Genomic DNA, 18,271 nt, shown 5'->3' with positions numbered 1-18,271 from the left:
TCCCTTTGAATTGTACCAGGGACTCGTCTATGCTCACATGTTTGGCGGGGGTATATGCCTGGGCAAACGTGGCACTAAAATGGGCCTGACCTTATATAAACGATCATAACTGGGGTCACCTCTGGGTGGGCACTGTGTGTTGTCAGTGTAGTGCAAAAAGTTATGGATGGCTTCAAAGCGCATCCTGCTCATTGCCATGCAGAACATCGGGGTGTGGCACAGTATGTCTGTGCTCCAGTAGTTCCTGATTGAAGGCTACTTTACTATCCCCATAAGGAGTATTATGCCCCAATACTTGTGCATCTCTGCTGCAGTGACAGGGGTCCATCTGTAGGGTTTGGCATAAAATGAAGTGGGGTTTTGGGCAATGTGCTGTGCAGCGTAGAGATTTGTCTGAAATATAATAACATTCAGCAGCTCCTCATCAAAAAAAAACTTTAAAAAGTCCACAGCTATGAGCCCTGCCTTGTCAAAATTAGTTCCAGGATGGCCCAAAAAGTCAGGGACCTGAGGGGTATAATTATCTGGGGCTACCCATGTGGGGTCAGTGGAAGCCTCATACGCTTCTCCGGCAGAAGTCCCAGGCACTTCTCCTGCAGAAGTCCCAGGCACTTCTCCTGCAGAAGTCCCAGGCACTTCTCCTGCAGAAGTCCCAGACACTTTTCCTGCAGAAGTCCCAGGCACTTCTCCTGCTCCTGCAGAAGTCCCAGGCACTTCAATCGCAGAAGTCCCAGGCACTTCAATCGCAGAAGTCCCAGGCACTTCAATCGCAGAAGTCCCTACGGCGCCTTGTTGGGGGTCCTTCCAGGTCACTGGAAGATGAGCTGGAGGATGATGATAGATAAAAGGGGACATCATCCCCACTAGCTGACTCGGTGTCAGAGGCAAGCATGTTATATGCCTCCAACACAGTGTACGTCTTCTGAGACATTGCACACAAAAAAAATAGAGAACATACACTAGAAAAATTAGATAACGTGCACCAAACTACACGGATAAACCGTCTAGCAGGCACATAAAAAACAAGCCGCACAGATGGCACACACAAAAAATAATGTGCACTAAACTACACGGACAAGCCGCACAGATAGCACACAAAAAAAAAAGATAATGCACACCAAACTACACGGACAAGCCGACTGATGGCACACACAAAAAATAATGTGCACTAAACTACACGGACAAGCCGCACAGATAGCACACAAAAAAAAAAAGCTAATGCACACCAAACTACATGGACAAGCCACACAGATGGCACACACAAAAAATAATGCGCACCAAACCACACGGACAAGCCGCACAGATGGCACGCACAAAAAATAGCTAAGTGCACCCAACTACGGGTACACCTACGGCGCTCTGGAAAAAAAAATCAGGCGGGACCGATTTGATTGGTCAGGTGACGGAGACAGGAACTCCTCCTGCCTCTGTCACCCAAGTCCCATCCCGATATCACCAAGTCTCGCGACGTGGTGACATTACTAAAATCCTATGCGCAGCGCAGTACAGCTACGGCGCGGAGCGCTAAGGGGTTAAAATCATCTATAAGTTGTTTTTTAAAGAACTTAAGGCCATATTATAGGGAGTTATTTAACTTAAATAATTTTCTGCTATTCTATAGTTTAAGAATATGGTTCCTACTGCATAGTTCAGTATATTAGCATTCTCCAGCAAAATGCTTTATAAATATCTCCTGGAGTCACAGTGTATGAGGTTTTTTCAATCCTTTACCTCCTCTCCTTACAGCGAACAATGAATATATTACTGTCTCATAACAGTCTATCATCCATTTTTTTGGACATTCCAATCCTTTATGTATGCACGCTGGTGGCTGCAGAACTAGCTGACAGGTGTTACTCCTGTACATAGTAGTCCAACAAGAGAAAACCATGTTTTAAAATGAACAAAATTTTAAATATGTAATAACCATGAATCTGTGAAAAAATTAATTTTTAGTTTTACTTTTCTGATGTGAGATTAAATTTTAGTCATCCTTGACTATTCGCTTCTTATTTCCTAGCAAATTCTATGAATAATTACAAATAATCCCATTATTTATGCACACATGACCATTACATTCTGTAAAAAATAATATGTTGAAAATGAAATATTGATACATAAGCAGGTCGCGATCATAAAATTCACAACATGTATCATTATATAAAGCTAATAATTTACTACCCCTACTCCTCAAACCACTGTTAACTCTCCCCTTATCATGTTTCATATTCTCTGCTTACCATTGTGTGTTTCCTCAATTACCCCTACTCATAGGATTTTTCCTAAAAACCTTTAAATTCAGTTGAGTTGATGTTATGCACCCAGTAATTTTTGTATTTCATTAAACACATTTACCATAGCCAGGGTCAGACTAGCACTCAAGTTAAGTGGGACCCCAGTCCTACATGATAGTTTCGGAAAAGAGTACACTTCTACTTCATACAAATATTCAGCATACAGCATCTAAACAAGAGATCACATATAGCTGCAGTGTGAGGCCAACCAGTATCCTATCTCTTGGTCCAATCATTTTAATGCTGCAGGGCCTCAACCACCAGTCATCTATCTGCTGCTGTGTAGGCATGTATTCCTGGCTCAAAAAGCAAGCTTCTTTCGAGTCCTCCAGGACCATAGAATTCTGGTCAAGGACTAAAAACCAAGATATTGGTAATTCAATTTTTGTTCTTCTAGATATTGTTTTAGAAATTTTAAAATTGTGAGATAACATTTTTATCTATTTGTGCTGTGGTGGACCCTAGACATTCCATCCTGATACTAAATGTAGCAGCCACAGTAAGTGAAGGCCGGAGAGGATAAGAACCAGAGGAGTGCCGGATTGGTTAGCAAATATAGCTTCTTTGTTATTTTTTCTCAAATCTCATTTATTTCTGTAGTAAATATTTTCTTTTGGCTGGAAAACAACCTAATTATGTCCAACTTTGTTGACAATTATATGTACTGCATTCTAAGTGAATTGTTATTCACGAGTTGCAAATCAACAAATCCCTTTCTTAATAAAAAACAAAATTACCTTTGCTGATGTCTTTGCTAAGATATCTTGTAGTTCCATGATTTTCTGCACAAGTCCATGGAAGTCATTGCATGTTGGACATGCTGAAATAATGAACATTGTAGCATCAGATATATGTCACTTCTGTTATCAGATTTCTTGTAGAAAACATGGAGAGAAGCAGATATACATACTGCGATTGAGATCAGGACACTGTGAAATAAACCCTTGTGGCATGATAACGATCTGTAGATCTTGCATGATCCCCTGTGGATAAGGACACAGTGTAAACATTTTGTCACATAGTGTGCTACTTTGTATAAAAGAATCTGTCATGTACAATATTTTTTTTTCACAAAATCAATTTTCAACTATGTAACTGAACCCAATTAAGATATCAGCAGCACATAACAGAAAGCTTCTCATAAGTAAAATAACATGCTTTGCCCTTCTCTGAACGATCCAAATATTGATTTTCCTTTTATAATGAATTCAAGGCAGGAGAATTGATAAAATGAATTAGTACCACCATAGAACAAAATAGGAAATCTACAATTGGAGAAAAAGGGGCTTCATATAAAGGTGCATTTTCAGCATTTGGTATTTGAAAGATTTTTCGCAACGGCCAAATACTTTGTCACTAATGGAAACATAAAACATATCCTATGCTGACAATGAAATGGTGACATAACCATACTGATGGACACTTTTAAAAGAGAAGATATATGGTCAATTTTTATCACTTAATGTAAAGGAAACCATGAAAATTACAGAGGACACCAAGCTTTCATTCCCAAGATCAGAGATATCTCTGATCCCAGGCATCTAACCCTTAGATTCAACAGACAATAGTCACCACAACAATTAAAGGGAAGCGCTTTGATCACCCCACAGGTAAAGGCATTATTGTGTAGAGAACTTCATGAGATTTCCAGACATATCTTTGGCATTCACCAGTAATCGGTCATTGGAGAAAACATTTCTTTTTATCTTAATGCAAATTAGCTAGCTGATCAGTGCACCAATGATGGAGCCATGTCAGGTGGTACACCCAATTCCATAATCCTACATCTTCTTTTACAGTGCTGTATGCTACTCGACAGCATACGTAGCATACGTAGACCAGCAGACATGGCTCCCTATCTGTTAAATTGTAAAAGAGAAAAAAACTAAATTTTTTGCTAATGATGGATCAATAGGAAGCAGGAAAGATGTTTCTGGAAAATTCATGAAGAACCTTACAAACGATTGTGTCACTTGTGTGGTGATTTGGCATCTAGTAGTCTCCCTTTAAAAGGCTGGTTTGACATGCTTCTCATGCATCGCAATAAAGGATATGTTGCTATTTGTTAAGTCTGTTAAATTAATGTAATAGAAGCAGCAAAGGTAAACCAGAAAAATCAGATTATATTTTTAAAAATACAAATAATGGCATATAAATAATAAGAAACAACATACAATTAGAATGAAAAAGCTATTTTAGTATTATCACACATCAAAAATCCCAAACCATAGCCCTGACTACAAACCAAAAATAAAATGTTTTATGGTGAATGTTAAACAGAATGAGACATTAATGTAGAGTGCGGCAGAAAGGTCTTTAAGGATCAGTTGATACAGCAGCATTAACAGCAGGGAATCATCTCCAACTTAGGCCCCATTCACTGGAACGTATAAAAACGGCTGTATATATGGCTGAAGTACATTCCAATGGGCAATACGGCCATCCATGTACATCCATGTACATGGCCGTATCGTCCACTGTACCGCACCGTAAGTGAGCCATGTAAAAATATAGAGCATGTCTCATTTTTCATTGTATTTCCGTTCCTTATGGCCAATAGAAGTCAATGGGAACATATAAAATACATATATATGCGTAGTATCCAGAACCAGTGGGAGGTAAATTTTGTCAGCCGGCCAATAGTCAGCCATCAAGGATTTGCCAGCCCACTGTATTTTATACGTATATGGTATGTATACAATGCAATACGTTGCCATACTGTTTCAATACATCCCGTATTTATGGCCAGAATACAGCAATATATACAGAACAGAAAAGACCATACGGTTGTGTGCATGAGGCCTTAGTTTGCTCCCAATAATATGGAAACAGATTTTACTTGTGGGTTTAAAACATCCCCATCTGAAATTCTGAGATGGATTTTCTCTTTTTACCATTTGTGTATATGTATATTTTAGGGCTAAATGAATCTTTTAATGACAACATTTTAACATTTTAAATGACACCTTTATTTTCTTTTAATCAATTTCAAGCTCTTAAAGGGTCAACAAGCTTCCCATAGGTTTTTACAATGTGGTAGTTATTTTTCAAAGCTCATGCATAACTAATTTAATTCCTAAAAATAAATCCAGAATTTCCATGAGAATGTAAAAAATTTGATTTATTTGTTAGCCTTCTAACAACCCAAAAATTTAAAGCACATTATGTAAAAAAAAGATACCGTACTAATATTAAACAGATATGGTAAATGTTAATTATTAACTGATTTGGGTGTCTTGTGCAAATTGTGCAAATTGTGATATATTTTTCAAAATTATCATACATATGCTGTCATGAATTCCAAAAAAAATAAAAACCTGGTATTTAGATACTTATGAATTAATAGAATTTGGTTACATTTAAGAACGCATTGATGGATAATGATCACCAGTTTTGCTTAACTATCATTTTAAAATCTGAATAGCTTTTATTGGTGACAACTGGAAAATTGTGAGCTGAAATACTGACATTTTTCAGATAAAAGAATGATATTCAGAGATGTGTTGGCTATATTTGACAAGCAAAGCAAGTTGACTTGATAGAGATAGGACTGACATTAATGGATAGTGTGCAAGATCTTATTCTCAGCACTCTGGAATACAGAAGGTGGATGAATCACTTATTTCTGTTTGCCTTTCCCTGGGGTAATGGAATAGGAAATAAAGAGGTTACCAACTGAGTAATGATGGTAAGGATAATGTATTGCAACACTGTCCTGGTTTCAATTCTATAAATTACACTTACTATTAGTAGATAATATGAAAACATTAATATAGTTTTAATAACAGATCTGAATTATATACATATAATACAGCATTCTATGTAATATCAATGCTTGCTCTTAACTAACCTTATTTCTCCATTTACTTATCCTCCTTCCAAGGACATAAGTTGAACATTCAGGTCCATATTAATTGTATTATATGAATGATAATAGTGAAATAAAAGACCACTTTCCTTAGACTGTTTTCTAATGAGAATAGGCCGTCCCATTAACTCTATGCAGCTGAAAGGTTTTCGACCGTTGTCGTGATCTGTGGGGGTCCCATCACGGATACACTCACCGATCAGCAAGTTAGGCCTTATCTTATGGATAGGGCCTAACTTGCTTGGTGGGACAACCCCACAAATCTCACATATACAATTCAATTTCTTGTACACATTTTAGCAAATTTCTTTAACCAACTTAGTAGGGAAAGTCTTTTGCCTTGATGGATTTCCATGTGACACAAACATAAGTGAAGGATCTTTATGTACTCCAGTTTGTATCAGAAACCCAGAGCGAATCTCTTTTCTGTGGAAGGGTAATCTTATGATGCATGAACTGCCCCTAAGACTATAAAATGGATATCCTGTTGATTGAAACTTCATTAATTAAAAATCTATCTTTAATAATGCAATAAATTTGACATAAAATCAGTTGTTGAGCCAAACAAGCCACATACCTTAAAATAACCATGTGCATTGTTTCTTTGTCCAACCCATAAAGTTGTTCCAGATGGAATATCCATGAAAGGCTTTTCCACAATTCTTTCATAAATCCTATTAAACAAAGCACACATACAACACACTGCAATATCCTTATGTATATAGAACCCAGCGCAAAACTAAATTGTGTTTGTTCATACAAATAATTTATGTACCATAGCTCTGCTTACATTAAATATGCATGCTAATAGAATTGGTCGATGCTATACAATTGTCTTTGGCTATGTAAAATTCTGAGAATTTGTCTAAAAACAGTAGTGTATAAAATATAGTTGCCATCTTGTGTGCCGTCATAGAGATGAAAAACTGCTGTATGGTTGCTTACTTGTTACAATCCACATGTAGAACCAGATGAGAAGCACTGATTGCCAAGGAAAATCTATGCCATTTGTCATCTGCCAAAATATACGGAAATACTTCTGTCTGCGATCGATGACTCCCTGAGCGGTAATGCAATCTAACTTCATTACGATGACCACTACTTTCAAGCTCAAGATACCTGTGTGTCAAAGAAAAACATAAAGTATAGAACAGGATGAGAATCAGAGCAAATACTGCAAATAGAAAATAATGTTTCATGTTTAGCTACTAGCTATTCAAAGAAATACAACATAATTAACCAATAGTTTTACACACTGATATTGTCATTACTTACATTGCATCTAACTAACCTGAACTAACAGTGTGAGTTAATAATACTCTATTTATATTAACCCCTTTGTGACTGATTGTCATTGGTGACTGAATGTCCTGGTGAATTTTTGACGTTTTGAAGGAGATGTGAGACTTTAACTTGATAGGATAGTTTTATTCATTACATATTTTTTTCTTTAGAAAATTTGCCAATAATTGACTACAACTGTGAGAAAATTAGCTTTTTTTGTCATATTTCCAACCAAATCTGAACCTGTCTCTATCAGTCCTGTAGTTCACAATTTTGGCTGCCCCTGGATCCAACCCCCAATCTCCTTCTGACTAGGGTCGGGCATGGCAGATTCTTTAGTTTCTCCTGTCTCCTCCCTGAAGCAGCCCCCAACCCTTGCATTCCAAGGCGAGCTCACCTGATAAAGTAACCAAATTGTCAGCATACAGGGATCATAATGTGACTGCTTAGAGAGTCCCCACCCAAACCCTGGAAATTTACATTGACCTTCACTGAGTGATAGGTGCTAAAACAGCAATAAAACTGAGTAAAATTGTAGGTTAAAATCATCTTTATTGTGTAAACATCACTAGGGGATTAAAATTTGAGAACTTTCTTTCATGGAAAAACTCCTTTAACCCCTTAACGACTTGGACTTTTTTTTAGTTTTTTCACTTCCATTTTTCAATTACCACTTCAAAAATCTATAACTTTTTTATTTTTCCACATAAAGAGCTGTGTGACGGCTTATTTTCTGCATAACAAATTGCACTTTGTAGTGGCGGTATTTAATATTCCATGTCGTGTACTGGGAAGCAGGAAAAAAATTCCAAATGCAGTGAAAATACACATTTGCAACGTTTTCTTGTGGGCTTGGATTTTACAGCTTTCACTTGCGCACCAAATGACATGTCTACTTTATTAATCGCTATGATTACGTGGATACCAAATTTGTATAGGTTTTATAATAGTTTCATACATGTAAAAAAATTAAAACCTCCTGTACAAAAAATCTTTGGGGGATTTTGCCATCTTCTGGCGCCAATAACATTTTTATACTTTGGTGTACGGAGCTGTGGGTGGTATCATTTTTTGCGGCTTTTGATGGTGATCGGATTGTGGTGCATCGGCGCCGGCATGCACGCGACGGAAATCGGGGGCGTGGCCGAGCGAAAACCCAACGAATTCGGAAAAAACGCCGCATTTAAAACAAAAAAAGTGTCGCTTGGGACGCGCTTACCTTCACCTGGTCCGGCCCGGTGAATTCCAATGCGCTCAGATGCTTTTCAGCGCAGCAGCGCCACCTGGTGGACGGCGGAGGAACTGCCTTGATGAATCCCGGCCGGACCCGAATCCACCGCAGAGAACGCGCCGCTGGATCGCGAACGGACCGGGTAAGTAAATCTGCCCCATTGTGTTTCTACATGCTAGGGTCCAGGAGATATAGCCATTTGAAGTTGACCATGACATTAATAAATGTCCTTTCTGCACAGGGCATGTGCAAATTAGACATAAATAGCCATATAGCAGTCATGAATGGGGTTAAATAAATAAAAACAATTGAATGCAATCAAGAAATTAAGCAATATTCAAGTTAAGGTCTAGAACTAGATCTAATCACAAAAATAAAAAATAGGTGCAGCTACTAAACTCTAAAAGTGGCTATGCTCTTTCACTACACTAAACTATTCCTTCGCCCAAACTCAGCTAAGCATGCACAAATTTAGAATGGGAAGATGGAATGAAGTGCTACTAGATACCTTGGGCAGTGGATTATCTCCCCAAATGACAATTCAAATTCCGTATGTACTTATTCATTTCTCCAGGGATATTTGTTGGGAAAAGGAAGGAGATGCACATGTATATTGTTAATAAAGTAAATGGACTCTGAATATGCTCTAGGGGGCATAATCAGAGTAATAGTAATACTAGTAACAGCTTAGATATAGTGCAGTTGTCAAAAATAACCATTTAACATACTTTAAAGGTTGCTGAAGCCTCAGGAAATTGAATTCAAAACTTGTTTATTCATTATCTCCATATCACCCACCAGGGTGAGTCAGAATATTCCATATACATTATCTGATCAAGAATACCATGTAAATGTGAACTTGTGACTGAGGATATGTGGATCCAAACCACAATGTTCGGGACTGTGCTTCAACCAGAAGTTTGGGTTCAGCGTTCAAGCCCAATCCAGTCGAGGAAGTCACAGTGATGAACCTCAGGTTAACACTTGAGGCTTTGCTGGCCACATTTAAAAATTAACACCTGCGATAGCTGCCAGCACCGATCACGTGTTGTACTGGATCAGGTTCAGGTACCCGAACCAAACGTTTGTTCAAGGTTTCAATCAAACACTGCAAACTTGAACCTGAATGGGTCCACACAACTGTAGTTTGCTTTTTAGTTTTTTTCTTAGAGAATTACATGGCGTTGCGCTTGAATTTCTCTGAGCAGGTTATAGTTTGGTATCAACTGAATTTGCTAGGACACACTGTCGACTGTTCTAAAATTTTGAAAAGACAGTCACAATTGTTTATGATCAATTTATCAAGGGCATTTAATTAGACACCTAACCAGTTTTGTCTGAAGATCCTAGGTCTAACAGTATAATTAATTATGAAGGCTGACTCTACTGCTGCATAGAAACTTTACCTATATTCCAAGATTAAGTGAGTAGCCTCTTATCATGATGGCTAGGCAATAGATGGTAATAAATATTACCTCCCTCCTTCTTTCTATTCCAGTATATGGCCCAGGTCGTGGCTACACTCTGCTTACAAATGTTTCATGTGAGGCACATGAAGCCTAGCACTGGACTTGCAGCCACCCAATATTGCATGAAGCTCCTTAAGAGATAATGTAAAGAAAGGCCTTAAAGGACACCTGTCATCAGGTCTCTGCCACTAGTCCTGTCACCTCTACCTGTTGGAGCAGCTCACAAGGATCCCATCCCAGCCTTTATCTAGTTATTTCATACAATATTCATTGTAAAATCATCTATTTTTTATCATGTAAATGAGGCTAGTCACATGGTCAGAGGCAGTGATGTCACCCCTGTTCCCCCTCCCCTCTCCTCCCCCTGCTCAGGTCTGCGTGTAATGTATAGTAAAGCATGGCTAGTGTGTGTGCTGCATCTGCTGACATGCTGCATCCTCCTAATAAACAGGTGAGAGACACAGCCATCAGCTACACATGAATCTGACATGTTCTGCTGTAACATGGCTGCAGCCTGGAGCTGCTGTATCTCTCCTAAACACACACACACACAGGCTGCAGGGGGCGTGGCCACCAGAACCAGGAAGCACATCATTATACAGCCTCACTCCATTATACAGGCTGTCAGTCATGCACTGGGGGTGTGGCTGTGCCTCCCACTCATGAATAGAGTGGACAGCTTGAATATGCTAATGCTTCATTGGACATTTCACAGGTCATTTGCATACAGCTTTAGGACCTCATTGCTTAGGTTTACAGGCATGTAGAGGGACAATGAAGGGATAGAGGCAATGCTTTCTAATGGCAGTTTATGAAAATATATTTAGGTTAGGGGGGTTATTTTGCATGACAGGTTCTCTTTAATGTTGGAGACACATTAAGAATTTCTCCTGGTTTCTGCTGAATCACAGGGCTTTGGATTGTTATAAATATCAACACTGAGAAACTACACCCCAATTAAAAATTGCTGACATGATTGAATATATGTTAGCCTTATGAGTTTCAGTTAGGTATGCAGTTATACCATTCTTCTTGTCTATTAGTGTATCCTGTCATGGCCCATCACTACTTTTGCAATTTTCATTCTCAAACTATTTGTTTTATTATATTTTCATATAAGATTTTACATTCTAAAATGGCTGATGGAGGCCCTGGCCACACACAATTAATTGAGCCAAATGATGAATTAGTGTGCCTATCTGAGCCTGTTAACTAACTCCTTTGGAAACAGTAAGGGTACACATAATTTTTCATACACTTTTTGTTTATTCAATAGTGATACAGTGCTATTTGTCAAGCGCTGTTGTTCATATGAGGTTATAGTTATCTCGTTTTAAGACCTAGAATAACATAGAATTCAAAGATGGTATACTATCTCTTTTGGCCATGCTTGTAGCTATATCTCTATGTTTTGTATCTGTAGAAAGCAACATGGGGGGCTGCAAGTCTCTTTCCGTTATTTCTGAAAGTGTATTGGGTTTTATCAAGTTAAGTCAGAGAACATCTATTCCAGATAGAAACCATGGATGAATTAAATGAGTAATAAAAAAATAGAAATGCGAAACCGAATGCTAATAAACATTTCATTCTGATGCCAATGTTCCTCCACAGAAGAAAAAATAAGCGAAGGCACAACATGTTATGAAGCAGTTTGATGGACGTGGGAGGAACAGTGTCCATATGGTATTAGCACAGGAACCAGTTCAGCAACAAGTATCCTTGGAGATAAAACTGCTAAGAAATAGATATCTTTATTATCTGCCTTATACATAATGCAGTGTTTTTCTAAGCACCATTAACTACTGTTCAGTTGGTACATCCATGTCTAAAAAAGTGCTATATAGTGTTAATATGATTATTATCTATTAGCACAATCCTTTACAATACGATGACAAATGTGTTTTTATTCTACTTGGCTACTTGCACCATGTCCTTCCTGAACATTTCTTTTTAAGACCTCTGACCATGCTCCTTTGCCATGAAAACAACCACTACACGTCTTGTGCTTTACCAGTGGCTACAGATGGTTATCCCTTAATTAAGCCCAAATCCATAAAATATGTTCTTATTTTTTTTATAGAGCACAATTAATTCCATGGTGCTGTACAATCAGTAAGAGGTTCACATACATTATACTATGTAAACTTTGCAAGTACAAAATACAAAAACTACAGAAATCTGATACAAGTAAGAGGAGCACCCTCTCTGTGAGGGTTCACAATCTAAATGGGAGGGTTGATGGACGCAGGAAGGGAAAGACCATGCAATACAATATCATATTGTTTAGGCTAACCTTGACCATAGTGCAGCAGAAAATACAATATATACAATACAGACCAAAAGTTTGGACACACTTTTTAACACATGTAGAATTATATATTTAACAAAAAAGTGTGAAACAACTGAGAATATGTCTTATATTCTAGGTTCTTCAAAGTAGCCACCTTCTGCTTTGATTACTGCTTTGCACACTCTTGATGAGCTTCAAGAGGTTGTCACCAAAAAAGGTTTGCCCTGTCAGGTTTAATAAGTGAGATTTCTTGTTGTTCTAGACGTTTAATGCAGAAGTCAGTTGGATACACAGCTGATAGTCCTACCGAATAGACAGAGAGAATTTGTAGTATGGCTAGAAAAAAGCAAAGAAAAGAAAAACGAGTGGCCATCATAACTTTAAGAAATGCAGTTCAGTCTGTCTGAAAAATTGGGAAAACTTTGAAAGTGCAGTTGCTAAAACCATCAAGCGCTACAAAAAAACTGGCTCACATGAGGTCCGCCCCAAGAAAGGAAGACCAAAAGTCACCTCTGCTGCAGAGGACAAGTTTCATCTGAGTCACCAGCCTCAGAAATTGCAGGTTAACAGCAGCACAGATTAGAGACTAGGTCAATGCCACACAGAGTTCTAGCAGAAGACACATCTCTACAACAACTGTTAAGTGGAGACTGTATGCAGCAGCCTTCATGGTAAAATAACTGATAGGAAATCGCTGCTAAGGACAGGCAACAAGCACAAGTTTGGGCTAAAGAACACAATGGGGCACATTTACTTACCCGGTCCAGTCGCGATCCAGCGGCGGGTTCTCCGACGCTGATTCGGGTTCTGCCGGGATTCACTAAGGTCTGTGCGCCGATATTCACCAGGTGTCGCTGCTGCGCCGAGGTCCGCCGAAGTTCACCTGCTTTTTCCTGGTGTATGTGAGTGCTTGATCTTGCGACACAAATGGCTTTTTAAATTCCGTGGTTTTTCCGAATCCTTCGGGTTGTCCGATGGCCACGCCCCCCATTACTGTCGCGTGAAAGTCGGCGCGATTGCGCCAAAAATCGATCGCGTGCGCCACAATCCTGTGAAATACAGCGCAAAGCGGAAATATTCGGGAAAAACCTGACGGATTCGCGGCTGCGGACCCTTAGTAAATGTGCCCCAATGAATGGACATTAGACCAGTGGGAAACTGTGCTTTGGTCTAAACAGTCCAAACCACCGTGTCTTTTTGCAACACAGAAAAAATTAACAAATGGAATCTTCATGCCTGGTTCTCACCATGAGAAGGAGGTGTGATGGCTTTGCTGGTGACACTGTTTATTCAAAAGTGAAGGTATACTGAACCAGCATGGTTACCACTGCATTTTACAGTAGCATGCTTTTCCATCCGGTTTGTGTTTAGTTGGACCATCATTTATTTTTCAACAGAACAATGACCCCAAACATACCTCAAGGATGTGTAAGGGCTATTTGACCAAGAAGGAAAGGGATGGGGTGTTACACCAGATGACCTGGCCTCCACAGTCACAAGACCTGAACACAATCGAGATGTTTTGGGGTGAGCTGGACTGCAGAGTGAATGTAAAAGGGCCAACAAGTGCTAAGCATCTGGGAATTCCTTTAATACTGTTGGAAGACCATTTCAGGTAACTACCTCTTGAAGCTTATCAGGAGAAGCCCAAGACTGTGCAGAGCAGTAATCAAAGCAATAGGTGGCTACTTTGAAGAACCTAAAATATAAGACATTATAAGACACTCACCGGCCACTTTATTAGGTACACCTGTCCAACTGCTCGTTAACACTTAATTTCTAATCAGCCAATCACATGGCGGCAACTCAGTGCATTTAGGCATGCAGACATGGTCAAGACAATCTCCTGCAGTTCAAACCGAGCATCAGTATGGGGAAGAAAGGTGATTTGAGTGCCTTTGAACGTGGCATGGTTGTTGGTGCCAGAAGGGCTGGTCTGAGTATTTCAGAAACTGCTGATCTACTGGGATTTTCACGCATAACGATCTCTAGGGTTTACAGAGAATGGTCCGAAAAAGAAAAAACATCCAGTGAGCGGCAGTTCTGTGGGCGGAAATGCCTTGTTGATGCCAGAGGTCAGAGGAGAATGGGCAGACTGGTTCGAGCTGATAGAAAGGCAACAGTGACTCAAATCGCCACCCGTTACAACCAAGGTAGGCAGAAGAGCATATCTGAACGCACAGTACGTCGTACTTTGAGGCAGATGGGCTACAGCAGCAGAGGACCACACCAGGTGCCACTCCTTTCAGCTAAGAACAGGAAACTGCGGCTACAATTTTCACAAGCTCATCGAAATTGGACAGTAGAAGATTGGAAAACGTTGCCTGGTCTGATGAGTCTCGATTTCTAGTGCGACATTCGGATGGTAGGGTCAGAATCTGGCATCAACAACATGAAAGCATGGATCCATCAACGGTTCAGGCTGGTGGTGGTGGTGTCATGGTGTGGGGAATATTTTCTTGGCACTCTTTGGGCCCCTTGGTACCAATTGAGCATCGTTGCAACGCCACAGCCTACCTGAGTATTGTTGCTGACGATGTCCATCCCTTTATGACCACAATGTACCCAACATCTGATGGCTACTTTCAGCAGGATAATGCGCCATGTCATAAAGCTGGAATCATCTCAGACTGGTTTCTTGAACATGACAATGAGTTCACTGTACTCAAATGGCCTCCACAGTCACCAGATCTCAATCCAATAGAGCATCTTTGGGATGTGGTGGAACGGGAGATTCGCATCATGGATGTGCAGCCGACAAATCTGCGGCAACTGTGTGATGCCATCATGTCAATATGGACCAAAATCTCTGAGGAATGCTTCCAGCACCTTGTTGAATCTATGCCACGAAGAATTGAGGCAGTTCTGAAGGCAAAAGGGGGTCCAACCCGTTACTAGCATGGTGTACCTAATAAAGTGGCCGGTGAGTGTATTTTCAGTTGTTTCATACTTTTTTTGTTAAGTATATAATTCTACATGTGTTAATTTATAGTTTTGATGCCTTCAGTGTGAATCTTCCGTATTTTCATGACTATAAAAATTGTACACTCTTTGAATGAGAAGGTGGTCTGTACTGTAGCCTCACAAACATAAAAAGGTACACAACAATCTGTGTGATACAGCAGAATAACAAAAATACATTCTCTGAAATGTATTTCATGAGACTTTTGGTGTGCATCTTCTGTACTGTATTGGCTCAGAGATTTATTATTTACAAATTACATATTTTTCGTACTTGAAAACAACATCCTATACTTAACTCATTTCCTGTGTCTGTATCCTTACAATATAAACCGCCAAGGATTTATTCCTCCACCTACTCCAAACATCCTTCACGTAAGCGAGCTATGTTTCCACAGAAATAGATGAAAATCATTCAGTAATTGGAAAACATGATGAACGTCTATGCTGTGGGCTACGCCAATTAAAGACTTCAAGTTTTTCTGAAGATAGCTTGAACATGAAATTCTTTTAAATAGGAAATCTAACTGGGGACCTTCAAGGGTTTACCAAAAAAAGTTAAAAAAAATATGCACTCATCATACTTTTCCGAAACTATAAAGTTGTATCTCTTATCTGTGAGCACAAGTAATATCAGAAACATCGGTATAAGTAAGCACCCACTTGAAAGCTTGAAGTTCTAAATGAAGAGAGTAGAGTAAGTGGCTATGGGACATTTTTGGCAGGGGCAATTGAGACAACCCATACATCAGATAATGAACCAGCGCCACTGAAATTGACAAATTTAACCAAATTAACTAATATAACCCCAGACAAAGGCATTGCATTTGTCCAAATGTGCGTCGGGTTTGGGACATCAGGTGGACTCCTCGGTATACTGGATTACATTTATCTCTACTTTCTACAAAGTTTGTGGAAACGTTAAGTACACTTTTAAGTGAACCTTTCCTGCCTTGATAAATGCAGGAAGAGGGAAGAGATCTTTATATGTGTGGAGGAGAGGAAGAAAATATGAGGACTGAGATACAGACACACAGACTGCAGCTGACAAAAAACCCCCACCCCCACCCCACTCCACAAACTCGCCAGAAACTTCTGGCAGGCAGCCAGGTAATGTGAAATAAAGTTTTATAAAGTAGAAGCAGTATTCAGATTGGTGACAAAGGCATTTTAAAAATCAGCATAGCATAGGCCAGTGGTGGCGAACCTACGGCACGGGTGCCAGAGGTGGCACTCAGAGCCCTTTCTGTGGGCACCCAGGCCTTGAACCCAACACAGAGTTTGCCAGCTAGGACTCAAGGTTTTCTCCTGTGAGACACTACAGCCCAGAAAGTGCCAAGCTTGGCTGCCAAGACTACAGGAGGAGCAAGAAGGTGTGGATAGAGATGGATTGTTATTGGAGCTCCTGCTCTAGGTTCCCTGATTCTGCCTCTTCAGGGGATCCTGGAGGGAAGCTACAATCCAAATTTCTCCATCATCTATCTGTTGTATTGGTGAACTCAGGATGCCAATATGATTAAAATCTGTCATACAGCAGGGATCAATAAGTTACTGCTTTAATTGTCATGCTGGCACTTTGCAACATATAAGTCTGTCTTCAAAAGGTTCACCATCACTGGCATAGGCTATTGGAACCTATCCTAAGCTAAAAATGACATTACAGATGGCAGGTTTGCTTTTAATAATAAGGACAAACATACGTCTCTCTTAATTCTTAGAAAACTCTTATTCATCCTTTCCCACCCATAATGTACGTAAATGTCAGATGAATATAGTGCATAAAAGACACCTAGTGAGTCGGAAAAAGCCAGCTGCAGTATCTTTCTCTGTTTGTGGAGTAGAGAGAAAATGGCAGAACAATACTTTTAACTCTTAAAGTAATAAGCATCGTACTGAGGATAAATTATGTCAATTTTATTTTATAGTTTTAGTTATATATTTATGTACATATATGAGTGTACACCCCTCCCATCTCTTGGCTCCTAACTGCCCAATGTTTGCTGACAGTTTTAAGTACACAGTAAGGGCATTTAGCCTTGACATGAATAAAACTATTCAATTTTGAAGTTCAGATTAGATTATCTGTAATGTATAAATAGCAAGTCTTAGAGCAACTGCTGCTAGGACTCCAGGAGCACTAAACATATTCCTTTTCTACAAAGGAATGTAACCTGTAGTTGTGTTTAGTTGAATAAACATAAGTATAACAAACAATAATAGCAAAAAGTATTTAGACTGCATGAACTGATCCCCTTATACTAAAAAATAGCGTACATGAAGTATTGAGATTATGATTCAGAAAAAAATAAATAAATAAAATTTTTGCTAGCATTTGTGTAAACTTAATCACATAACAGAAAGTAAATTGAAAAGAGGAGTATAAGGGGCCGCTAAGGAAGGAAAAGAGTTCTGTGTCCCATAGATGTAAGTGCTTTGGTCTGAAATGTGCATATCAACCCAAAAACAAAAGACCTCATGAAGATGCTGGGTGAGGGTGGTAAGAGTGTATCATTATCCACAGTGAAATGAGTACTGTATCAATGTGGGCTGAAAGGCCACTCTACCAGAAAGAAGTCATAACTCCAAAAGTAAAATAAAAAGCCAGATTAATGTTTGCAAATGCACACAGGAACATGAGATTATTAGATCATGTCAGTGAGAAAAACATGCATTTTTTTTTTACAAAGTGTATGTAAACTTCTAATTTCAACGGTACATACCAGGAGAGTTGACAGTTATGTTTTAAGTTAACCTGATGCCGGCCCAGCTCGAGATATGAGCCGAGCCGGCATAAGGATACACGGGATTCCTGCTGTAACTAACAAGCCGACATCACAGTTTAACACCCACAGTCAGAGTGGACATTTAACCAGT

At 39.3% G+C, this 18,271-nt stretch overlaps 1 protein-coding gene across 1 annotated transcript in view; it reads right to left on the bottom strand.

Moving 5' to 3' along the window:
* The window catches only part of NELL2 (neural EGFL like 2), a 184,210-nt gene that overhangs the window by 115,099 nt on the left and 50,840 nt on the right, over positions 1-18,271 (bottom strand). Inside the window, exons 4-7 of the mRNA XM_072146843.1 lie at positions 7,108-7,281; positions 6,740-6,836; positions 3,205-3,277; positions 3,032-3,114 (exon numbers count right to left, since the gene is read on the bottom strand). Coding sequence (XP_072002944.1) covers positions 3,032-3,114; positions 3,205-3,277; positions 6,740-6,836; positions 7,108-7,281 — 427 coding nt within the window. The remainder of the gene's footprint in view (positions 1-3,031; positions 3,115-3,204; positions 3,278-6,739; positions 6,837-7,107; positions 7,282-18,271) is intronic.

The sequence above is a fragment of the Engystomops pustulosus genome, chromosome 4 (genome assembly GCF_040894005.1).
Source record: "Engystomops pustulosus chromosome 4, aEngPut4.maternal, whole genome shotgun sequence".
Lineage (NCBI taxonomy): Eukaryota > Metazoa > Chordata > Amphibia > Anura > Leptodactylidae > Engystomops > Engystomops pustulosus.
This window is presented reverse-complemented; position numbering and strand designations above follow the sequence as displayed.